Here is a 26,064-nt window from a genome sequence, read left to right as displayed (position 1 = left end):
AGAAAGTAATACTTCTACGTACAATGATACAGTGTATTTAACAATGTGGAACAAAAGAATGCTAGCTGAACCATGCTTCAGACAGAGTTCAGGGACCCTACATTAGAACCTATTCTGGATGTTTGTGACCTCAGCCTGGCTCTGACAACAAACATATCCTGGCCAGTTGCTGTGCACATTGCAAATATGAATTCATTTAATGACTTATTGTCTTAAGGTCCCACAGTGTCCCATCTTTGAGAATTACCTGAAGCTTCCAAAATACATGGGATTTTGAGCCAATTACCTGGGTTGCTTCGGGAAAGACTGACCCAGTAATGGCGTATCTGCCCTACCTGGCCAGCCAGTCACCTCCCGGATTGGCTAGATCTCCCACGCCGTATCTGAATAGGCTCATTCCCCCCTCATGGTTTCATTTGAGGAAATGGGGTGTGGTCAATCTCTGAGGCTGCTCTACGGCACCCACTGGTTTTGAGCCAATTACCTGGGTTAGAGTAGTACATGACGAATGCTAATCCTGCTGCAACACTGAAACAAGCAAGGAAGAATGTAGGCCCTAGAGAAGAATAAAAACCACTTATTAAAAGAGCAGAGAATTTGTTAGTGGATTCAAATTAATTGCTTATCAGTGACAACTTGTTACAGTGCATGACTACGCCAGTTCCAATGTAATTGAAATAATTATGTTTATTTGGAGCTTAATGTACTATAAAACATAATCACTATTTTCAATAGCCATTATTTTGCATAACAATTATTACTGTCATAAGATAGAATGCATTTATTCCATGTAACTTGGTTTTTAACACATTAAGAAGAGCAACAGAAAAGGAAAAAGTCATTTAGATGTTTTTACTTCTTTAATGCTATAAAATAAGTCTGGCTTGTCTTCAATCACTTGAAAATATCTGGTAAGCAAAATGATTTCCAGTCAGCCTCCTATAAGTAATGCCTCCTATAGTACTGCCATCTGATTAAACAGGGATTCTCTATAACCAGGTAACTAGGGCCAGTTCTAAGATCACAAGCAAGGGACCTCTGCCATCAATGGCCAGAAGCAAGTCAAACCCTCAAGGAAAGAGGAAATGGGTGTAATTCCACAGGGGCTTGGCTCAGACTCAACAGTTGGAGGTACTGGTCTGGGAGAAAGTGACAAGTTTAGGCCATGCCTGTCACCTCCTCCCATGCCACCAATGATTGGGAGCAAGCTGAACCATAGAAGTGCTATAGGGATTTGACCTGGACCTGACTGCCAGTGGTGCAAACCTATGATGTGACAACTGACAAAGACTAAGCTCATTGCCTTCTCTTGGGCTGGCATTAACCAGCCACAAGTCAAGCTCCTGTGAAGCATAAGTGTTCTCCTTATTGTGCCACATTGAGGGTCATTTGGGTGGTGAACTGGCCCTGCATTAGTTCTTCCTATTGGCTGAAGACAGTCAAAATGACCCTGTGTGCACCATTCATAAAATAGTCCTGCTACAAGAGGTAGAGCACAGGGCTTTCTGTTCCGCATAGCCTCAGAGCTATTTGCTCTTTCCATACATTCACCTTGGCACAATTGTATGCATGGAGCAGGGTGACAAGGACTGCAGCCACTGGGCCTGCTGTTCCATAGGTTCAGAGCCTTTATACCAAAGGTGCAGGTGTATGAATAAGTGGCAGGACCAGAGGGTATGACTCAGATCACCCCTATTTCAAGCATTCTGCATATCTAAAGGCACATAGAATAGACATATATGTGGCATTCAAGGAATGACAACTACATTAGCCATGTGCTGTGCTTCCCTGACACAGCTTTAGTGACAGCTGCCTGTCTGGGTATCTCCCAGTCTTCTAGATTTAAAGAAGCACAGGAGCCAAAAGAAGAGCAAGAGAAAGCGTTACTGGTGAAACAAAACTTCTTAGGTTGTTTTATAGGTTAATATCTATATCTTAATATCAATGTCCATATCAACAGCAAGGACATTTAAAATTAAATCCCTTAAAATAATTGTGACATCATATTTTTCTTGTCCTTATTATCCAGTAGTGAATTAGCAAACAATACTTTACATGCGTTATTTACCCCTGTCATTTAGAATACATTTCTCTTTCTCAAGATTCATCCCTGTGGAATCTGAGGTTTCTAGAAATAAAAGCAACACACCAAGAGTTAGTGTTATATTCATTCCAACACACTAGAGCAGCAAATCATGCAAAGTGGAAGGAAAAAGCTAAATCATCAATTTTCAGAATAACAGAGTACCTCATAAAATATTGGCTCTCCTCACACATACCGCCCCCTTCCAACATTACTCTATGCTGTTGCTGTGATTCAATCAACTGAAAAGTGTTTATTAAAAGAAATGGGAATCAAGGACAAAATGTAAGTTAGGCTTCTGCATCTCACTCAGTATTAATGGGAGTTGTATGCTTAGCTCGTTATACTAAAACAAATGGCTGATTATCAGGATGATGGAATGGATTGAAATTCTTGATCATATTTATTTCTTTAAACCTCAGGTTTCAAAAACAGGACAGAACTTATTGTATACTTGTCTACCAAGGAATTCCCTTAGTGATAGGCCAAAGAATCTGCATGCATTTTAGATTACTGTAGGGATAGTTGAGTGACATAGTTGAAGTAGAGTATTAGTGAAAGCACCTGGGTCTTACTGTTGCCTTGCATGAACAGGCAGAAAACTCTAGAACAAAGTGCACCTATTCCTGTTGCTGTGCACTTCCATCCACGATTAGTAATAGTGGGCAAGCTTTCCTTCCAATTATTGCTGATGTTTTTCACTGATGTAACCTGATAAGGTCTTGTAGGATCTCAGAATTCCCTTTTAATGCAATATGAAAACTACTGGTTTAATTAGGTCTGCATATATATATCTGCAAAAGCAGTAGAAATCTTGACATGCCTTCACGTACTCTTCATTGTTCTGCAGCAATAGGGGCAAAGATGAGGAAACCCATCCATTGTCTTTGTGGAGTTTCATATACAAAGAAGGTAATTCATCATGTTAGAAAAAACTGCTTTCACGTCATGCTAGGTTTTAAACCAGGGGTGTCAAACATGCAGCCTGGGAACCAAATCAGGCCCCTGGAGGGCTCCTATCAGGCCCCCGAGCAACTGGCTGTCGTCTGCTTCCTTCTCCCTCTCTCTTGCTTCCTTCTGCATCACAACTTGCTTTGCCAGGCTTGCTCAATCACACAGCAGATACAGAGAAAAGCCTCTATTTTCTCCATTGGCTGAGGTTTTATTTTAAGTTTTTTAAAAATATATATCTTTAATTTGTCTGTGTCCTTTATAAATTTTATCTCTCTGCTATCTGGCATTATATTTTATGACACACATGGTCCAGCCTGACAAGGTCTCATTTATGTCAGATCCAGCCCTCATAATGAACAAGTTCGACACTCCTGCTTCAAACTGTAAATCGATAAACTATTTAAAAATAATAGATTTAACTACAAAAGATGTATTTGTTTAAAGAAACAATTGCTACCTTCTAGAATCACATCTTGTTTCTTTTTTTATCTTTGTAGCCATGCAGAGACCAAGTTCATGACATTTTCCACAAACTTTGGTGTATTTATTTGTGTGTAAAGACAGATGTGCCTGCAATTCCCAGTGGAATTACCAACACTCTCCGTTCCATGCTGTCACACAGGATATTATATCCCCATTTGGGTTAAAATTAAACAGGATCAAAAAGGATACCTGACTTTCCCACACTTTCCAGCCATATCAACAGCAGCTGGATAAATCGATATCTTGATATTAAAAATATTATTTAGTTGCTATAATGTGAAAACCAATTTTCCTTCCACTTTCAAACTCATGAGCAATGTGCATGTCCCAAATATTTATACTAAGACAGAAACATCAAGTGTTAAAATGCCAGTTTTTACAACAATCTTGGGCGAACCTGTATATTTTATACCCTTCAACTGTCATAATTCTTGTTTTGAATGTAGCTAAGATTTGTGAGTGTCTCAAGATTTGCTTAAAAATGATTTGTTGCTCCCTTTCCCCTTAATGTCCTCCACCTACTTTTACCTCATAGGTTCCAGACCCATGTGGTTTGGAACAGTGAAATGATAAAAGCAGCTGAGGGAAAATAGGAATTTCAGCAACAAACTGCCAGGAAGGGAAAGATTTAAGCTCTCTCTCTCTCTCTCTCTCTCTCTCTCTCTCTCTCTCTCTCTCTCTGTGCCATCTCCTACCAAATATAAACATCACCCTGTCCTAAGGGCAATTTGCAACATGGAGCAACTTCCTAGCATTGTTTGCTCTACTATAACGTGCAAAAGATAGCAATAGTCATCCAGTCCAAATGAAGTAAAACTTATGTTTAGAATGCACCTCCCAGTAAAGCCCAAAGGGTCTTCTTGTGCTTAGTAACTTAGAAGAGCCAGAGCTATGGGTGGAAATGACTCTCTTTCACATTCTCATAAAGGCTGGAGAGCAGAAGCTTTTCAATATTACACCGTTCCAAAAGTCTACCAATGAGCGCGGGCAAGTAGTGAGGCTTTTGAAGAAATGTGTGCTTAGGTTTGGCTCTTTCAGCAATAGGAACTTTGCACCAACAGGAATGCAGGAGTAATACATCCCTTAGCAACTGACTGCTGCCTTTCTTTAGCAAAGTTGGTTAATAATGCATCAATTAGAAGGTCCAAACACAAGGGCCTCAATTAACAAGGGCTTCAATTACTGAATGGGATGCCACAGACAAATAAGCTATTAAGTGAATGCAGTTAAAAGTTTTATTACACCAGTGTAAAAGCTGATAGCTAATTTGATCACAAATACTCCTGTTTGACTCTGTTTCATTTTTGTAGCCCACTGGCTCAATCCACAGGTAGCAATTTCCAGCTATGACTACAGCCTCATCCGAAATGGTGCTGTAAAGTACCAGCAATTTATGATATGGTGATCTCTGGAGGCAGAAAAGTTGGTGTCAGTGAAGGCAAGCAATACTTCCAGTAATGAATTTTTAAAAATCCTTTAGCCCACTGGGAGAGCTACTTTGGCATAGTGCTTCAAATGTTCATGGCAGACATGAAAAACCTATAACAAACACACTTTTAGGATACACCAAAGAGTGTACTTTGTAAACAATTGGGAACATATTCATCATACACATATGCTCAGAGAGCAGGGGTTAGCTGAATGTACTCACATCGCAAACTCAAGCTTGCTACTTTAAAATGAACAAAATGGTCATTAATTACAAATTGCATTGGGTAACCTTCAGCAAGTCACTTTCTGTCTATCCTAGTTGCCTCACACTTGTGGTTATTCTTGACTTTAGGCGAAAAAGGACAGCATACACATATGGTTAATACTGATTTAATTACACTGAACTTGTTGAGGTGCAAGAGGTCATTCTACAGCTTCACACAAGCCACATGTACTCACTTTTTTCCAGCTCACAATAAGAAAAAACTAGGGTTGCCAAGTCCAATTAAAGAAAAATCTGGGGACTTTGGGGGTGGAGCCAGGAGACTTTGGGGGTGGAGCCAGGAGACATTGGGGGTGGAGCCAAGAACAAGGATGTGACAAGCATAATTGAACTCCAAGGGAGTTCTGGCCATCACATTTAAAGAGACAGCACACCTTTTAAAATGCCTTTCTTCCATAGGAAATAATTAAGGATATGGGCACCATATTTTGGGGCTCATAGAATTGGACCCTCTGGTCCAATCGTTTTGAAACTTGGGGGGTATTTGGGGGAGAGGCACTATATGCTATACTAAAAATTTGGTGCCTCTACCTCAAAAAATAGCCCCCCCAGAGCCCCCAATACCCACGGATCAATTTCCTATTATTCCCTATGGGAATCGTTCTCTATAGGGAATAATAGAGTGCCCAGTAGACATTTCCCTCCCCCTCCCCACGCTTTCTAAAGGGGGGGAGGGCCTCCAAACTAGGGAATCCCCTGCCCCCTCCCTCTCTCTCACACACACACACTTACCAGATCTTCCTCCGGTCAACTCTACTTCCTGTGAAAACGAAAGCAAAAGAAAGGGAGGGGCTGTTCTCAGAAGCCCTTCCTGCTTCCTGCCCAGCCTTAAAGGGGCAGACATTTTGCAAATGGCTCAGGAGCTCTACAACATGAAACCTAAAGGTATGTTCTCCCCCCCCACCCCCGCTTCCAGAGTTTTGAAGAGCAGGAGATGAGGCTGCGAACCCAGAAGTCTCCCGCCAGAGCGGGAGGTTTGGGAAGCCTAGAAAAAACACACCACGAAGGGTATAAATTGGTAAGATTTTTGCTGCCCTTCTAGCAACTCAGAAGAGTAACTTGATGCTACTCCTTGGAGCCAAGGAACTATGCCTATTCAATGCAAGTTTTATCACAGCCACCACAAGAAAAGAGTGCATATCAAATCAAAGGAGGGAGATGATAAGGGCATTGACACATATACTAGGACTGAAAAATCACAAATTTTAAGCAGATAATAGTGCAGCAATGACTAATTTCTAAAACATACAGTGTGTTTGTTACAACAACCTTACCTTGAATTCAGCTTAGTTTTCCTTTTCAATAATTACAGATATAATGAAAGCCAAGAACCCAGATAAATATGGATATACTTTCCCTCCTGTGGCCAGACGGAGCTCAAGAATGATGTTGGCTGAAAAGTTGCCTGAACTCCCACTAATGATTAACATTAACAAGGGTTCTCACTGTAACTATAATCACAAACAATTCCTATGAGAAGAAAGAATGGGAGGAACCTAAAGAAGCAAAAGTGGCTCCATAAACAGATCTCTAAAGACTTGAGAAATTAAAAAAGACTCATTTTGAAAATGGAAGGAGGGTCTTAAAACCAAAGATGAATATAAACAAATAACCAGTGCTTATTAGGAAAGCTAAACTCAGTATGAGCTTAGGCTAATGAGAGATGCTAAAAACAAAAAAAAGGGGTATTTTCTTATGTTCAAAGTAAGAAAAAGAACGTAGTGGCCCATTGTGAGAACAGGAAATTGAAATTGTAACAGGTATTGCTATTACACTACTGGACCTAAATTTTGTTCTGCGTTACACAGCTACCTCCCCCGCCAAAAAATGATTAATCTGAATGAACAATCCAATGGCATCAAGTGCACTCCAGATCAAATTGATTGCATTGCTAATGCAAATGGGGAGGCTAGAGCAGCTGCCTATGATGACACTCCATCTCTGGACCTAGAAATAAGAGACTTAAATTTCCTACCCTATAAACATATTTTGTTTTTGTTACATTTTTAACTTTGATTTTTTCATATACATAGTTGAAGTTTTTGGAACCACTTATTCTTCTAGTCCCCAATAAGGACAATACTTGGTCTCAGGATGCTGCCCAGAATTCACTTGAACTACTGTGACAGGATTATAGGGTTGAAGGAATCACTAAGTAAGCTTGATGAAAACAAAAAATAGGTTTATTTCAGTGGCCTGGCTGTTTGTTTCCTTTCCTCCACCCTCTCAGTATTGCAGTAATGAAATTACTGAACAGTTGAGGTCTGATAACAGTTGCAAATCATGTTTCTTGTTTGACTGATTTAGATGTTAGACTTGTAACAAGGAACAGCAAGGCTTTTAAAAGTTTTTGACAGGAACAGCACGCAAATCCTACCAATCTTCAGAATACCCATGGGTAGGAAATGGCAGCTGCAAAAAAACTGCATACCTGCTGCAAGGCAATGAAAATTATTTTCCATCTCAATGCAGGGATAACACCTAATACCGTGACACTGGCATCTCAGCATCTGACCTCATTTTCCCAGCCCTGCCTTCAAAAGCTCATATTGTCAATTGGTCACAGACTCACTGCAGAAAAGAACATCTGCCCTGTGACCTTAAGCAGGTTAAATTAGGCAAGCCGAGATAACAAATTATTTAATGCCTTTATAAAAACCAAGTACCTGAATTGCCTTGATGCAGTTAGTCACTGCAAGACTGTCAGACTAAGAGCAGGCAGATGTGAAGCTTGGGACTCTTTTTCAGCCTAAGTTCCTCATGGGGAGGAATAGAACCAAGATGCTGGATAAAAATGAGGTATATATTCAATAGTTATAAACTCAAATGAAAAAAGAATCTCACTAATTAGTTCTACTAGATACTGGGCTTTTCTCCAGCAGAAGGAAGGAAGGCTTCTACCAGAGAAAATATCTGCACTTGGCTGAGCAGAGAGGGATGATCACGCATTCAAACCAATCACTTAACCATGTATTAGGCACTTAAAATCCTACCACAAGGCAATTCAGACTTAAAATCCTACCACAAGGCAATTCAGACTTTACAGATCATCTGCAATAACACCGCTAACAACACACATGTTACTTCTCTGGCATTCTCCAGATGGGTGGACACTAGGGTTGCCAAGTCCCATTTTTAAAATATCTGGGGACTTTGGGGGTGGAGCCAGGAGACTTTGGGGGTGGAGCCAGGAGACACTGGGGTGGAGCTGGGGGAGGGGGGGAAACGGCGCCGGGGAGCGTCGCTGCGCTGCCGTGGCTGCTCCTCCGAGATGGGCTCAGGCTGGGCCCATCTTGGAGGAGCAGCTGCCAGGGGGGGGGCGTCGCGGCGGCGTCGCGCGCTCCGCCTCTGCATTGGAATGGGGGGGGGGTGGAGGCGGGCCAGGAGCGTGGCGAGCCGCGAGTCCGGGTCCTAGAGGGGCCCGGATTCACGGCTCGCCATGCTCCTGGCCTGCCTCCACCCTCCCCTTCTCTGATTTGGCTGCTCCTCCGAGATGGGCTCAGGCTGGGCCCATCTCGGAGAAGCAGCTGCCGGGAGGGGGGGGGGGCGGCGCGGCAGCGTCGCGCGCTCCGCTCAGCCTCTGGGTTGGAATGGGGGGGGTGGAGGCGGGCCAGGAGTGTGGCGAGCCGCGAGTCCGGGTCCTAGAAGGGCCCGGATTCGCGGCTCGCCATGCTCCTGGCCCGCCTCCACCCTCCCCTTCTCTGCTTTGGCTGCTCCTCCGAGATGGGCTCAGCCTGGGCCCATCTCGGAGGAGCAGCTGCGGGGAGGGAGGGGGCGGCAGCAGCGCGGCAGCGTCACTCACTCTGGGATGGGGTGCCCGCCGTTTCCCCCCTCCCCCCGCTTCTGTTTTTTGGGGGAGCGGGGGAAGAGGGTGGAAAACCTGGCATCCCCCGCCAGAGCGGGAGGGTTGGGAAGGCTAGTGGACACACAATTAGAAGTGGGGAGAAAATCTGATTCTGGAAGTATTATAGTGCAATGCTAAGCAGAGTTACACTCTTCTAAGTCAACTGAAGTAAACAGGGGTAGAAGGATGCAGCTTTGCTTGGGATCTCTCAGATGGGAAATTTTTTTAGTGGAAATCTTCCTAAATAAACAGATTCCAGGCTTGTCTGAAGCAGGTATATCTCTAGCTCATCACAATTTACTCTTTTTCTCCATAGATGAACAGAATTTTCTTATTTGTACTTCCTGTCAAAAAGTATGGAAAAGGATAAATGCCCTACCTGGGTTCCTGTAAATTAATTTGCCTTTAGAAGAAATATTAATGGATAAACACAGAACCTAAAATATTTAGTTCTCCTTCATGATGGAAGACAAGTTACCTACTGTGTTTTCCTCTATAATAAACTCTGAATCAGTCCCTGCTCTGCTTTTGTCTGATTTCAGTTCTGTGCAAAAGGTAGAAAAAGATTTGGAAGACCACGAACACTCAAAACCTGATTTGTTTTGTTTCTGAATAAATAAGAACATTAAAAAGGTCATGTTGGAGCAGAGAAGCAGCCCACCTATGTTAACATTCCGTTTCCCCCAGACCAGACACCCCAGGAGGTGCACAGACAAAGATATAGAGTCCAACCTTGTCCCTTGTTGTTGCCCCCAACAACTAGTATTCTGAGCCATGCTGGCTGTGACAGGATGGTTCTGAGGGGACCCACAAGGCCTCTTATGTTTTTTGAGGAACCAGAGGTGTTGAACTCATTTGTTATGAGGGCCAGATCTGACATACATGAAACTTTGCTGAGTTGGGTTGTGTATGTTGGGACCAGAAGGGAACCAAAGGTGGTTTCCAATACAACCTTGGAAGCTAATTTGTATCAAAAAATTTAGACCAGTAGTCCCCAGAAGCAAAGAGATCACTTGGTCACATACTCCACATAGCAGTATTTCTGATTTGCATGAAGCATAAGGTAGAGAACTGGGGAGTGGGGACAACAAGACATTATGTATTAGAACAAAGTTTGAATCCAGTAGCACATTTAAGACCCCAAAGTTTAATTTTGGTTTTGCTGTTGTGTGCATGCACACTTCTTTCAACTTCATTCTATTGCTTTGTTCTATCGCTTCAGACCAACACAGCAACCCATCTGAATCTAAGACACTGTGCAGTAAGCTAACAATTGAGCCAAATGACAAGAAAAGAGGCTCTCTAGCAGTGGGGCTTGGGTCATATTTTCCTGACAGCAAACCTGGTGCCTTTCTAGGAGGCACTTTTAGTAAGCACCCGTCAGCAATGTACAGAACTTCCAGAAGGGAGCAGAGCGACAGCCCCCAGGCGGCGTGCAACCTCTGCAGTGTTCAAAGGTTTGCCAGGCTGTCACGTGGCAGCTGCGTGCATCCTCCCTGCCCTCCTCCACCATATGCACCTTTGGGGGGTGGGGCAGCAGTGAGGCGGGGCCTTGTCTTGGGCACTGCGTAACCTAGAGCTGCCCCTGTGCAGCAGCACTCCCATAAACTCAAATTAATGGCTGTTTTCTCCTTCAGAAGCAAGGCAGCTTCTTGTCCATCACACTGGCATTTTTTGTTAGCCATCATTTTGGCCATCAATATGGCATTTTTTGTTAGCCATCAGTGCTATCCATTGACAACTCTGTTAAACCTCCTTTTAAAGCCAACTATGACAGGACCCTTAACCCCATTCTGCAGAAACAAGTTCCAGAAGCCAATTATGAATTAGAAGTATTTTCTTTCATCTATCCTAAATTACTAACTCCATCACCTTAGTGCTTTCAAAATAAAACTATGTAAATTGTAGTAATCCAAAACCTAGTTTTGGAGATGCATAAAGAATGTACATTATGGATCTCTTGCCAGATCTTTTTTCTGTTTAAAAAGAGATTTAAAACTACCAAGTGCAGAAACAGAGCTGTTACATGGCCAGATAAATATCAGGACCCCATATTATTGAAAGTTGATTGGAAACAGCATGTAAAAAGTTGTACTTGGTTCCTGAAAAGAAGTTAGTCAGAACATATGAAAAGGGAAGGCAGTTTTGTCACACAGGAACTGGAGAGAGCTACTGAAGTTCCAACTTACTTAGGATTTTCCTGCTTGGCAAGTTGTTATACAGCTGTTCAGCATTGATTTGTAAAGCACGGTAAAACTCTTGACAGGGCTTGTCACCTTTCTTCTGCAAGTAAGCTATCAGACTCAATAACCGACCATGAAGGGAAGCTTTTGGGTTTCGAAACTGCAGGCAAAAAGTATTGATTAGAGAGCTTAGAGAGAAGCTGAACCCTGGTTTGCAGCACAACAGATACAATGAAAGCAATCTCTATCTTGTTTCTACAATATGTGAAAGAGGACACAGCTAACTCTGCATTTTTGCTAAACACAGCTACATATGATTCCACATGAACAGGCGGTGATACTCTACTGATGTGACAAATGGCTGTTGTGGACTTTATCGTAACAGACTTTATCATCTGTCAGGGATCCATAGGGAAAACAAGCAGCAGAGGTCATCTTTTCAGTGTCTGTAACAATAAAGAACTGAAAGAGTAAAAATTCAGCACTAAAGAGGAATTCAGATTCTTAGAATTAGCAGCAAAATTTCCATTAAATGCAAACCACATATTTTTAAAAAGCCGTGAAGGCTCCTTTTTGTAAAGAAAAGCAACTGTGAGCAGATGTATAATGAGAAGCGGTTCTTAATCCTTTCTTGCTGTCCACTACAAATTGCCCCCACCACGCTGATTTTCTCCACACTGGGTTCCAAACATATTTGTGTTCATCATTACAAAAAGCAGCCATCAAGACTTCGCTTGCATGTATTGCATATAAATGGAATCTTTTATAAATGGAGCATAAATGGGGCTCCACTCTTGAACTGAGATTATTTGGCTTTGGTTGCATCATTAGAAGATAAGACTCACTGTAAAAAGATAATAATGACAGGAAGATTGAAGGCATTAGGAAAACAGGAAGACCCACATTGGGGCTCCCATCCAGAGGCAGGCTGAATAGCCTTGCATCTGGGGGGCTGTTTTGCCTCCTCGCAAGGAGAAGGAGCGGGCAGGGCATCATTGGGGGAGAGGGGCGGAGCAGGCACGCCCTAATGGCTGGCTCTGCTCCCGCCTCTCATTCTTTGCCTCGTGGTCGGGGAAAGCGGATCTAGGCACCGTAGCTCTTTCCCGGCACAAGGCCTGTGGCTCCGCGTTCGGAAGGCTCACCTCTCCTCCCGACATGGTCGCTTGTTAGTGCTTCAACCGGAGGAGCATCAGAGACCAAGAGTGTCAGCAGCAGCGTTTTGATGCGGCGGTTTGTCGCTGGCCGCGGCATTTTTGCGCAGCTAGTGTTTTGTGATTCCCCTTCCTTTTCAGCTCGCGGTGCCTCTTCCTTCAGTCATTAGAGCCGAGGGTTTGTAGTTGGTGTGGTGGTTGTCACCAGCCGCAGCTCTTTCGGGCGCTGTTTGGTGCCCCCCCCTTGCGCTCCTGCTTTGCTTGCTCCCGCTGGGTGCGGTCGGGGTCTGCCGCAGCACTTTTGTTAAGCCAGTGGCAGGAACCTCCCCCCCCCCCGCCGTTTCTTTAATTTTCTTGGAGAGTGAATTGTTTACTTCCCATTTTGCAGGGCTGTTGCTCTAGACAGTTCAGCTTTGAGAGAGGCCTTAGCTAATCCTTGGGTTTCAACTGGGTGGCCATTTTAGCTGTTGGATTCTTCGTCCCTGTTGCCGGAGAGAAGAGCAGCCATCAACTGGGCGACCATTTTATTGGAGCTGTTGAATTCTTCGTCCCTGTTGCTGGGGAGAAGAGCGGCCATTTTGTGGATAACCTGGGGTGGCCATTTCGAGGATAGCTTTTAATGGTTCTTCACCTGCCTCCAATAGTGCAGTAGCCACATCAGCATGGGCAGTAGACAGGCTTTTTACTGGTTCTATTGGGCGCATTAGCAATGCCTAAAGGACAGGGCGGCTCACAACATAACAATTCTAACAATAAGGTTTAAAAAATTAAAATACAATAATAATTTACATAATTAAAAACAACCAGTATATCAATGTATCAGTCAATGTCAGTTGCTATCTTATTGTCTTCCTTCAGAATATTTCAATGCCGATCAGTTATAAGCCAACTGGAAGAGGACTGTCTTACAGGCCCTGCGGAACTGTCCAAAGTCCCGTAGGGCCCTGACCTCTTCCGGTAGCTGGTTCCACAAGCAAGGGGTTGTGATCGAGAAGGCCCTGTCCCTAGTTGACTTCAACCAGGCCTCCTTTGGCCCAGGGATTACAAGCAGATTTTAAGAGCCGGATCGCAGCACTCTCTGGGGAACATATGGGAAGAGACAGTCCCTAAGGTAGGCAGGTCCTAGGCCATATAGGGCTTTAAAGGTAATAATCAGCACCTTGTACCGCACTCGATATATTATTGGCAGCCAGTGCAGTCCCCGGAGCCCCGGCTGAATGTGCTCCCGTCTAGGGAGCCCTAATAACAGCCAAGCGACGGCATTCTGCACTAGCTGCAACTTCCGGGTTCGGCACAGGGGAAGCCCCATGTAGAGGGCATTACAGTAATCCAACCTTGATGTGACCGTTGCATGGATCAATGTTGCCAGATTGTCCTGCTCCAGGAAAGGAGCCAACTGCCTTGCCCGCCTAAGAGGAAAAAATGCGGACTTAGCAGTGACTGCTATTTGGGCCTCCATAGTTAAGGCAGGCTCCAATAGTAGAAGAAGAAGAAGATATTGGATTTATATCCCGCCCTCCACTCCGAAGAGTCTCAGAGCGGCTCACAATCTCCTTTACCTTCCTCCCCCACAACAGACACCCTGCGAGGTGGGTGGGGCTGGAGAGGGCTTTCGCAGCAGCTGCCCTTTCAAGGACAACCTCTGCCAGAGCTATGGCTGACCCAAGGCCATGCTAGCAGGTGCAAGTGGAGGAGTGTGGAATCAAACCCAGTTCTCCCAGATAAGAGTCCGCACACTTAACCACTACACCAAACCGGCTCTCCCAAGCTCTTGACCCTGTGCGCCATTGTCAGTGGCACACCATCAAAAGCTGGTAGGGGAATTTCCCTTCCCGGACCACGGCGACCCAAGCAAAGGACCTCTGTCTTTGCTGGATTTAGTTTCAACCTACTCAGCCTAAGCCATCTATCCACAGCTTGTAATGCCAGGTCCAGGTTTTCTGGGACAGTAAAGCCGTCCGTCCATGAGTAGATAGAGCTGGGTGTCATCAGCGTACTGGTGGCAACCCAGCCCATACCTCCGGGCAATCTGGGCAAGGGGGCGCATGTAGATGTAGGGGGAAAGAACTGCCCCCTGAGGCACCCCGCAGTCAAGCGTGTGCCTCCGGGACAACTCACCCCCAATCGCCACCCTTTGTCCCCGACCATCAAGGAAAGAGGAGAGCCATTGTAGGGCCAACCCCTGAATCCCCGCTTCGGCAAGACGGCAAGTCAGCAACCGATGGTCGACTGTATCGAACGCTGCCGATAGGTCTAACAACATCAGCACTGCCGAGCCGCCTCGATCCAGATGCCGCTGGAGATCATCCATCAGAGCAACCAGCACTGTCTCCGTCCCATGACCCGGACGAAAGCTGGACTGATGGGGATCGAGAACAGAAGCATCCTCCAGAAAACTCTGCAACTGCAATGCCACTGCCCTCTCAATGAGTTTACCCAAAAAGGGTAAATTTGAGACCGGCCGATAGTGTGCCAATTCGGCCAGATCTAACGTTGGTTTTTTCAGTAGAGGGCAGACCACCACTTCTTTAAGAGGTGCTGGAAAATGCCCTTCCATCGGGGATCTATTTATGATATCCCGTACAGGATATCTAAGCTCCCTCTGGCAAGCTTTAATAAGCCAGGAGGGGCAGGGGTCCAGATTACAAATTGTAGGGCGTGCAGACAAGACGATCCTGTCAACTTCCTCCAGGCTGAGAGTATTGAAACCATCCAGGACACACTCCGAAGACAGGCACGGAGCCTCAGGTTCACATATTGTCTCCAATATGGCGTGAGACTTTATGGAGTGAGCTTCTGCACATACTTCATACTTCTGCACATACTTCAGACCTGCTGGGCTCAGCTTCCTCTGGTCTCATTCAGGCATCAATTTTCTTTTTACATTAAAAGAAACTGGCAACTGTAATCACAAACCAGTCAATTGTCTCATACATTCATTAGCTACAGGGGGAAAATAATATCTAGCAATACTGCAGTTTCAGTTACCTTTTCTGCTTCTTTATTGGTAAGAATTTGAGGATAAACTCTGTTTAACTGAAGGATAATTCTGTCAACCAACTGCTCACTGAGTCTGCCATTACTTGTTAGAAAAGCCATGTCTTGTTGTAAACGATCACAGTAAGACTGATCTACAAAAACAAAAGAAAAACATGTAAGAACATCACAAATGGACTCTGGTCAGGTTCTACAACTTTGCTGTCTATGGTATATAATTCACACTTTATGAGTTCAGAAATAAACAAATGAAAAAATATGTGCTGTAAAATGCAACCTTAAATGCAAGCAGTCATGAAGTAATAATATAAATAATAACAAATTGTTTGCATTTATGCAGCATACTTCACATGTTCGAAGTGATTGTCCAGAATGCCATGGCTCAACTATTAGTAGGAGCTAGGCGGAGCACACATACCCATTCTGCAAAACCCTCCATTGGTTGCCCATTTGTTACTGAGTTCATTGAGGTATTGCCTATCATAAGACCCTTTGTAGTCTTGGCATTTCATATTTATGGGACCATTTATCTCTCTATGCTCTGTAATAACAATCTGGTACCCAATCTGCAAATGGGCTAAAACCAACAACTGCGTATGCTTTCTCCATGGTGGCTCCCACCTTGTGGAATGGCCTGCATGAAGAGGTCAAGCAAAAGCCCACTCCCTTGGTCTCCTGCAAACTATGCAAAACTGAACTATTCAAGAGGGCTTTTCTGCACAGGTAATAAGGTTGCAGAGTAGAAAATGGTTTCACAAACTTATTTGGCTAAATGATTGGGACTTGTGGTCTTTGCTGCTATATAACATACTGAAAACAGGATTCTATTGTGTAGTTTTTGTATTGCTTAATGTGTTATTTTAATACTTATACTATGCTCCTGTTCTTTTTGGTGGTTCCAGTCTTCTAATATCATAACGCATTAGCTATTGAATGTCCCATTTTGTTGATTGTACTGATTCACTACGTGTAATCTACCTTGAGTCCATGTAAGAAAGGTTGACTATAAATAATGTAAATAAATAAATTGTAATCCTAAAGCCTCTCCTGCAAAATAGGTACTCCCCCGCTCTCCATTGAAGACAGACTGAAAAACAAGGTTTGAAACTAGTCTAGGTGATACAAATATGTCTTCTCTCCTTTCTTGTTCTTTTTCATATTTTGTCATCTTTTTCTATCCATTTTTATCACTAGTATTCTCAATTAATTCCTTTATATCATGTTTAAACAATTGATATAAAATATTGTTGAAAATGAAATAATTTTAATAGGAATGATTCAATCAGGAAACAAAATGTAACACATAAATATAGATTTGTAGGTTAAATGTTTAACTCCAGAATAGATTGTTTTGGTGTTTTTTAATTAAGGAAACATGCCTCATATCTACAGAAGTTCCAGCAGTCAGGACTATTGTTCATAGTTAGGAGAGTGGTATTACCTTAGGCTCACATCCTCCTACTCCTCTCTTCTTCATTTTTCAGAGGTAACCACTGTTTGCATTATACCTGTATACTTTCTAACCACAATTAGAAGCAGCTTCATAAACTACAGTTCAAAGCAGTGGTGGATAGTAAAAACACCAGTGCAGACTTAGAACTGAAAATAAATGGGAGGGAGAAGGAAGGGAGAAAGTTGCAGAAGGAATGGATGATGACATAATTGCACTAAACCTAAGTAGTTTTTGTTTTTAGATTGAGGTGCCCATATTATACATACTTCAGATCTAGCAACGGCAAGAAATGATGCTCTAATCAGATATCTCAAACCAATTTTAACCAGCATTTCTATTGCTGCACAGCCAACTATGAAGCTTTTTTGTCAGTTGGTGCTTCAAAATCTGAAATTCTGCAATAAAAAACAGTATTGTGGTTATAACAGAGGACTGTTTTGTTGTGTTGCTTTCAGTTCACTGCCTTTTAATTTTATATCCTTGGGTTTTTAAAAGTAATTTTAAACAGGAACAGAAAAGTATTCATAATGAGCTCCCCCATAATCTTCATTCTGAGTAATGGCTCTTCAAGAATCATCTGCAATAAAATGGAGGTGGGGGCGGAGGGAGCAATATTGCACAAGCTTTGCAACTGTGTAAATTCAATAAGATTTCCATCCGTTTGGTATAATTCATCCCATAAACTTAATGTTTCTAAAAGCAATGCATTGTTTCAGCACTGTCCAGAGTACTGCCTTCTATCATTCCTTTCCAACTGAAACACCACATAGTCCTCTTTTGTATCAAGCCAAGATAAGAGAGGGAAAGTAAACAGAATTAGAGGCAGGTCAAAAATTATACTCAGAAAAATTACTACATGCTATAAATTAGGCAGCTATTTTCAAATTGGCTGTCTCCTTCGACTGTAGCCTTTGCTACTTTTCAATGTTTAACAGCTTGGTGCAGGAACCACCCCACTTTATGTTGTCATGAAAAGGGCCACACAGATAGACAGCTTGCCTACTTCCCTCCCTCAGAGGCAAGATTTCCCTTCTGGTTTTGTCCCTTTCTGACTGAGCAGCCCTTTAAATCTATTTTCTTCCTTTCTGAAAAACAATGGCTGTCCCACCCTGTCACAGTATGACGTTTGCTGCTGGCTCAGCCCTGGAACTAAGGGAAGGGATGAGTTCACCCCTTTAACTACTGAAATGGCATTCAAGAGGTTTGTTAAAGTTCAAAAATAACAAAATACTTTATTCAACACAGAGGTCCGATGTAATCAGGGGTAAAAGGTCTGAGGTAAATCAGTAAAGAATTGTGAGGTAAAACAGTACAGACATAGACTACAGTTCACATGTGTCAAACAACTGAGAGTTTCTTAAGCTTTTCACAGTGACTTAGAATCTTTAAAATGAGAGGCTTTTGATTCAGTGACTCTCAAACATTCCAGTATACTTCCTTGAGCATATTGGGCTCTTTTGGTTTTCAGAAGACTCCAGAAGATACTGCGTCCAGTACCCATACTCCTTCACTAAACACACCAGTACTCTTCTTGAGTTTTAACTGACTCCTCGAGATTTAAAACACAATTTCTACATACACCACACCATGGATCACTCCACTTCTCAGAGCTATCTCCCTTTTCCAACTGGTCAGGGAAATTATTCTCTTACTAGAACAGGGGTGTTAAATGTCTTCTCTCCTTTAATCAAGCCTGTGGAGCTCTTTTCTCCCCCTCCTTCCCCTCCTGTCCTTACCCTTTGAAGCTTTGAGGCTGACAAAGTTCCCTGCTCTTTCAATTCCCTGCTCTTTCTGCCTTGTCTTCGCCAGCTGCAGCAGGAAGCAAAACTGCAAGGAAAACATGGAATGGATTTTCGATTAAAGTCTCTGTGCCCAAAGAGATAGGGCCCAGAGACCTTAATGGAAAATTCATTCCATGATTTCCTTGCAGCTCTATCTGTGCTGCCATGTGTTTCAATGGAGTGGAGATCAGTTTCATTTTAAGCGTTCCTGTAGCAAGCTGAAGCTCATGCTTCCTCGAGTTGTGTCTTTGCAAATAAAGGGCCGATGCTTTGAGCCATCTTGTCTTTGCTGAATGGACCAACATTAAGTGTTGGAACGAGTGTGTGAAGCAGTGTTTAAAGATTTTGAAAAAATTGTTAATACTGGTGAGTAGATATATATGATGGGGTGTATGTATTAAGGGTTTGAGGATATGATTGCTTTTTTAGGTGAAATTTACAGCTTGGAAAAAGCTTTCCAGCACAACAGGAGAAAAGACTGTTTTTGTCTGTTGCTGTGTTGATGAGCTGTGGTACAGCCATTACAGTGGATGTGTTTTCATAATGGCTAAGTGGTTCTATGTGTGAATGGGACCTGGAGATCTTCTGCTTTGAGAGCCAGTTTGATGTAGTGGTTAAATGTGCAGACTCTTATCTGGGAGAACCGGGTTTGATTCCCCACTCCTCCACTTGCACCTGCTGGCATGGCCTTGGGTCAGCCATAGCTCTGGCAGAAGTTGTCCTTGAAAGGGCAGCTGCTATGAGAGCCCTCTCCAGCCCCACCCACCTCACAGGGTGTTTGTTGTGGGGGAGGAAGGTAAAGGAGATGGTGAGCCGCTCTGAGACTCTTCGGAGTGGAGGGCGGGATATAAATCCAATATCTTCTTCTTCTTCTTTTACAACTGATCTCCAGCTGGCAGAGATCATCTCCCATGGAGAAAATGTGAAACCAAATAGCTCACAGGTATGAGTAAGGTATATAGGAGAACACTCCATGAGAGCTTTAACTAATATATAATGAAAGCAATATTTTAGATCACAATATTTCCACATTAATTTGAAATTATTTCACAGTCCATTTTGCAATATACAGTGTTTTTTTCATTTGTAGGACTTCCTGAAGTCCAATTCACCAATGCAGGTGTGATTGTAGTTCCCAAACTAGTGTGGCTGCAATTGGACTGCTGCTTCTGCCCACTTTCAGAGAATCCTTCTTCAGGCAGCTCACCAAGGGATACAGTTTCAATTTGGCTCTGCTCTGCTTATCTGCAGGGATCAAGCAGGACTCCACATTTCTCTTTGTCCTTAGCTTCCTTTGAAAGGGCCTTTGAAGGTTCCACCCACCCACACTGCTCTGATTAGCCTTTTCAGATCTCTGATAAGTACAATTCCAAGAGTTAATTAATTCCAGTAACATAAAGATATTTTTATAGAAGGTAACCAGCCTTGGTACTTGTAGTAAACACAACATCTCCCAGGCCAGAATATCTAGGTCACATCAAAAGCCTTTGCTTTTGTTTATTGACTACTTTGGGATCTGCCTTTCTATCACTATCTTCATGTCTGTTTTCAGTTCAAAATAACTGCCTACAATATAGTATACAAGATACAAAAGAAAAATAGGGACAGAAAGAAAAAGAGGAAAACAAGCACCCTCAGTACTGACTGGAGGTTTGTAACAGGAGGAGCCAAATGGCTGAAGAAAGGAACTCACTGACTTGCTCGTCTGCTACTACAACTACTACTACTACATTTGTGTCCCAGCCTTCCTCTATGGAGCTCAGAGTGGTGTACATGGTGCTTCATCATCCTAGGCTTCCCAACCACCCCGCTTTGGCGGGAGACTTCTGGTTTTGCAGCTCCATCCCCTGGTCTCCAGAAATTGGGAAGCGGGGGGGGTGGAGGGGGGGAGAACATACCTGTAGGGTATTGAGCTCCTGAGCAGTTTGTAAAATGGCTGCCCCTTTAAGGCTGGGCAGGAAGGAGGAAACAGGAAGGGCTTCGGAGAACGGCCCCTCCCTTTCTTTGCTTTCGTTTTCAAAGCAAGAGTTCTCCGGAAGAAGATCTGGTAAGTATTTGTGTGTGTGAGAGAGGGAGGGGCCAGGGAGGGGGGGATTCCCTGGTATGGAGGCCCTCCCCCCCCTTTAGAAAGCATGTGTGTGGGGGGGAGGGAAATGTCTACTAGGCACTCTATTATTCCCTATGGAGAACAATTCCCATAGGGAATAATAAGGAATTGATCCGTGGGTATTGGGGGCTCTGGGGGGGCTATTTTTTGAGGTAGAGGCACCAAATTTTTAGTATAGCATCTAGTGCCTCTCCCCAAAATACCCCCCAAATTTCAAAACGATTGGACCAGAGGGTCCAATTCTATGAGCCCCAAAAGATGGTGCCCCTATCCTTAATTATTTCCTATGGAAGAAAGGCATTTAAAAAGGTGAGCTGTCCCTTTAAATGTGATGGCCAGAACTCCCTTGGAGTTCAATTATGCTTGTCACATCCTTGTTCCTGGTTCCACCCCCAATGTCTCCTGGCTCCACCCCCAAAGTCTCCTGGCTCCTCCCCCAAAGTCCCCAGATTTTTCTTTAATTGGACTTGGCAACCCTACATCATCCACTTTGACCTCATAACTGTTATGAATAGAAAACAGGAAATGGAGATGTAATGGTTTTTCATTTCCCCGATAAGCCTGGAACTTCATCCCTCATCACTTCAGTTTTGAGTCAGTTCTTCAGACTCCCTATTTGCTTCACACTTTCTACAGTGAACACAGATGTAAACAACTCATTTAGTTTCTCTGCAATTTTCTCATCTCTGTTAAGCAATCCTTTATTGCTTAGTCATCCAAAGGCCCAACTGACCCTCTGACCTGTTTCCTGATGTGGATATACTTAAAGAAATCCTTATTGTTTGTCTTGATGCTTTTAGCAAACTGCTCTTTGATCTCCTTTTTTACTTGATAGATCCAGGTGGGTAGCCATGTTGGTCTAAAGCAGGAATAAAGTTGAAATAAGTAGCAGCTTTAAGAAGTAAGTAGCAGCTTTAAGATTTGTTCAGAATGTAAGCTTTCATATGCTTGCATACTTCTTCAGACGAGGGAATGGGGTACAGTGAGCAGAACTTACATATAGCTGGTGCGTAGTGGTTAAGAATGTAAAGCGATACAAAGTTAGGATCCAATAGCGAAATAGTGCAATAAACAAACTGAAAGACCATATGGCCTAGATAGCATTTGCGTGGAAAACCAATAAAAGGTAATAAAAGTTGCCGGTTAATTGCTCTTGCTATAACAAAAGGACATGTATTTTTTTCTTGAGTAACTACTAACCTGAACTTCTTTTGGCAGACCCTGGGCTCCCTTCTGTTCACTTCATTGGGGCACACATTCCGCTTTTCACCTTTTCTGGCTTCCTTGACTTGGGTGTGTTTTTTTTCAGCCTTTCAGCCTTCTCATTTTTGTAAAGTTTCCTCTTTTGAAACCAAATATTACTGATAGCAACGCCCTCAGGGCATCAAGGTTCTTTGACTTGTGTGGCTAGTCAATTACAGTCACACAGTGAAACAAAATCCAGACAGCAAAAAGAGGTAACAAAAGTTTTATTCAAATAAGGAACAACATACAGCCAAAGGTTCAGCCAAAGATCTATGAAACAACACTCATTTAGGCCTTAGGCTCACTCTACATTACTGTTTTTGACTTTAGGGGCAATTTACCTCTGATATGAATGCTGACCCTAATAGCATAGTGCTCACTGCTTCCAACTGTTGCAACAACATCTACATCTTGCACCAGGTCTTGAGCCCTGCTTGAGCCCAAGTACAAGATCAGTGCCTCTCCTGTTGGCTCTGCTATGCACCGTCACTGATGATGTTTAAGAAATCTCATTTCTACACTCTGTCCTGAGCACGTTTACCCATTCAGTGTGAGCGTAGTTCAAGTCAACTAGACAGGGTTTCCCAAACTCCCCCCCCCCCCCGAGGCTCAGTTATTTTTACACTTCTCCTTTGTGGCCCGCTAAAATTTAGGGGTGGAGCCAGGAGACTTTGGGGGTAGAGCTGGGAGACAGGAAATGATATACAAACAAGCCTAAAACTCTTGCAATATTTTGTTTAGGAAAGGTAGGAGAATAGTGGGGTTTTGCAATGCAATTTTAAAAATAAAACATCAAGAAAAAGCACAAGGATCACACAGCAGAAAACTAAAACCAGCCTGAAACTGACCTGAGGTGGGGAAGGGAGGGAGAAGGAGGTGTGAGGTGGGTGCGACGCCATGGGGGGAGGCGCGGGGGGAAGGCAGGTCACCAGGGGCCCCTCAATCTGGCACTGAGGCTGACGTGGCCTGGTGCTGGGTCCTGGCCCTGCCGTTGGGAAACGCCAAACTAGTATCATGTCGTTATCTTTTTTTAGTCACTCATCTTGTTCCTTTCCCCATGTCCATCTCAAGGATCTTATCAGGCAAGCAACAGTACCCCCACACTTTTAGGGTCCAATATCTCCATTTTCTGTTGGAGAGTTCATTCCCTCATTTTCTAGCTTATTTTATTCTGTGCAGTCTTTTAAATACAATGCAACACCTTCCCCAACATGTCCCTCCTTGTCTTCTCTATAGAGCTTATATTCAAGGATGACTATATCACACTGATTTCTCTCAATTCAACCATGTTTCTGAGCACCCACTACATCAAAATTATCATTTAGCACCAAGCACTCCAACTCTTGGCTTGGAGGTTTCTGGCACTGGAATAAGATGCCTATAATATTTTTTCTTCTTCAACAAACTTTACCTCTTTGGGCTCTTTTTCTCACCACACATGGCCATCCTTTGCTATCCTACTCTCATTCCTAAGTTCTATTGTGCTTCTACAAATATCACTTTGAACATTTTTACTATCATTCCTTTGGACTGAATTGTTCTGAACCAAAGGCTCCTCAGTTCCTGTTGGCTTTCGTCCTCAGAGTAGTTTAAAAGCTGCTCTACTTAAGCACCAGCAGTGGGGTTCCCTGTTGGCTCAAGTGAAGCCTCTCTCTTCAGCTTTTCTCAAAGTTCCTCAGTACCTAACAAATATAAAACCCTTCCTACCAGCACATCTATGTGTTGAGAATCCTGTTGTGTTCCCATCAAGCCAGTCCTGCACATGGAAATGGTAGCAGTTCTGAGAATGCTTTGAGTCCTGGCCCTTAACTTTTGACCTTGTTGTAACCTAATTTTTGCCTCTACATAACTACATTTCCAATCTCATTTGCGCCAATGTACATCATGAAAGTTGACACCACCCCAGTCGATCCATACAATTCATGATGTCCTCAACTTTCACACCAGGCAAGCAAGTCAACATGCAAGCAAAACCCACTATAGACCCTGCTCTCTACATTCCTAATAATTAAATCACCAAAAGCCCAACTCACTCCAACTCCAAAGGAGTATCCTTGGTACAAGAGGATATTGGTCCACCATCTGAGGAAGGGGCCCTATCTAAGGGATCATTTTCCTCCCCCTCAACCTGACACTCTCCAACTTCAAGACTCTCAGTCTCCATGACAGCAAAAGAACTGTCAGTATAGGAGCGGCACTATTCTAGTAGGTTTCTGAAGGTCTCATACACATACATCTTTTTCCTCACCAGGACAGCAACTCTAACCTCAAAGGACTTAACCTGTTCCCTGAGAGCCAAGAGAATCCCAAATTTCTGCCCAGAGTATCGATAATCATACATGTGGCATTGGATATCTCCATACCCCTGCTGGCTTTCTATGCTCTGGATCTAACCACTCCCCAGGAAACCTGTAGGCCCTCTTGCAGAGTTTGACTTCCAATTCACAGGTGTGTGTTGCGGCTCCACCCCCAGGAGTTATACAATAGCAGTCGGGATGACTCACTTCACTCAGCAGAAGCCCCTCCTAATAGCATCATGTCATTTTAGAGCACACCCCAAAAGCTAGGAAGAGATTTTTAGACAGACACACCCCAGACAGTTCAGGAATCATACAACCTTGAGCAAACAGAGACAGACACTTTTTCCTCTTGCACAACTTCCAAGCTCACCTCCCCTGTTCAAAAGCTTCAAGATGGAAAAAGTCCAGGAAAGGGCAACTAGAATGATATTGGAACAAGTCCAGAAAAGGGCAAGTAGAAATGATTAAAGGGTTAGAACACTTTCCCTATGAAGAAAGGTTAAAATGCTTGGGGCTCTTTACCTTGGAGAAACGTCGACTGAGAGGTGACATGATAGAGGTTTACAAGATTATGCATGGGATAGAGAAGGTAGAGAAGTACTTTTCTCCCAATTCAAGAACTCATGGACACTAAATGAAATTGCTGAGCAGTTGGGTTAGAATGGATAGCAAGAAGTATTTCTTCATCCAAAGGGTGATTAACACATGGGATTCACTGCCACAGGAGGTGGTGACAGCTACAAGCATAGACAGCTTCAAGAGGGGATTGGATAAACATATGGAGCAGAAGTCCATCAGTGGCTATTAGCCACAACATACTGTTGGAACTCTCTGTCTGGGGCAGTGATGCTCTGTATTCTTGGTGCTTGTGGGGGGGACAGTAGGAGGGCTTCTAGTGTCCTGGCCCCATGGATGGACCTCCTGATGGCACCTGGATTTTTTGGCCATTGTGTGACACAGAGTGTTGGACTGGATAGACCATCGGCCTGATCCAACATGGCTTCTATTATGTTCTTAGGATGCAAGGTAGATTAGGCATAAATAAAGTGACTGGACCAAGGTCATCCATTAAGAGATCTGGCCTTAAAACTCAGTCCTAGTTTAACTGCTCAACTCCTATTTATGGTAACATAAAGCCCACAACTTTGAATTATAAAAATAACTCAATTGTGCTGCATTGTTTAGAGGGAACAGCTGTGTATCTGCTAATATTCCTTGTCTGCTAAAGAACCAAAAAAGACTGCATTGTTAAAACACCCACTACAGTTCAGTTATTATTTGATTTGATTTGACAAATATTATCTAGCAACATTAACAAAATGAGTTTTCCTTTTAAATCCTACCCATAATCTTTTAATCCATTCCTAGCTTTATTCTGACATGAGTCTGTAACCACGGAAGATGATAAACTCAGAAATCACTAGATGGTGAAAAGAATTCAACTTATCTTGGGCTACACTTATTATACTGACATAGAAAATAATACTCCAGGCAGATCAGAGGTCCGGTAGCAATTCAGTGAAACTGACTGACAAGAGTTTTAAAGGCAAGGATATTTGTAGCAGAATAAAACCCCCCTTTTTCTTAGGAAAAAACCTAAGCAGTATTCCAAGATGCACTCACTTTTAAAACAGAATACAGAAATAGACACAGCCTTATAAAACATATGCACAGCAAATGTTCCCAGATACAGGCCTGGGGAATGAGCCTACTTTAAGGGCTCTGGCTGTAGCAAGCTGGATTCTAGTTCTGGCCTGCAAAGGCAGCAG

The 26,064-nt window shown here is 43.3% G+C and overlaps 1 protein-coding gene across 2 annotated transcripts in view; it reads right to left on the bottom strand.

The window, feature by feature from the left end:
* Positions 1-26,064, bottom strand: part of CARD19 (caspase recruitment domain family member 19) — a 57,535-nt gene that overhangs the window by 6,595 nt on the left and 24,876 nt on the right. Inside the window, exons 2-5 of one of the 2 annotated variants that reach the window (XM_060239810.1) lie at positions 15,401-15,543; positions 11,268-11,421; positions 2,069-2,128; positions 485-556 (exon numbers count right to left, since the gene is read on the bottom strand). In XM_060239810.1, coding sequence (XP_060095793.1) covers positions 485-556; positions 2,069-2,128; positions 11,268-11,421; positions 15,401-15,543 — 429 coding nt within the window. The remainder of the gene's footprint in view (positions 1-484; positions 557-2,068; positions 2,129-11,267; positions 11,422-15,400; positions 15,544-26,064) is intronic. The other variant, XM_060239811.1, reaches the window with a different exon arrangement.

This window comes from Heteronotia binoei, chromosome 5 (genome assembly GCF_032191835.1).
Source record: "Heteronotia binoei isolate CCM8104 ecotype False Entrance Well chromosome 5, APGP_CSIRO_Hbin_v1, whole genome shotgun sequence".
Taxonomy (NCBI): Eukaryota; Metazoa; Chordata; class Lepidosauria; order Squamata; family Gekkonidae; genus Heteronotia; species Heteronotia binoei.
This window is presented reverse-complemented; position numbering and strand designations above follow the sequence as displayed.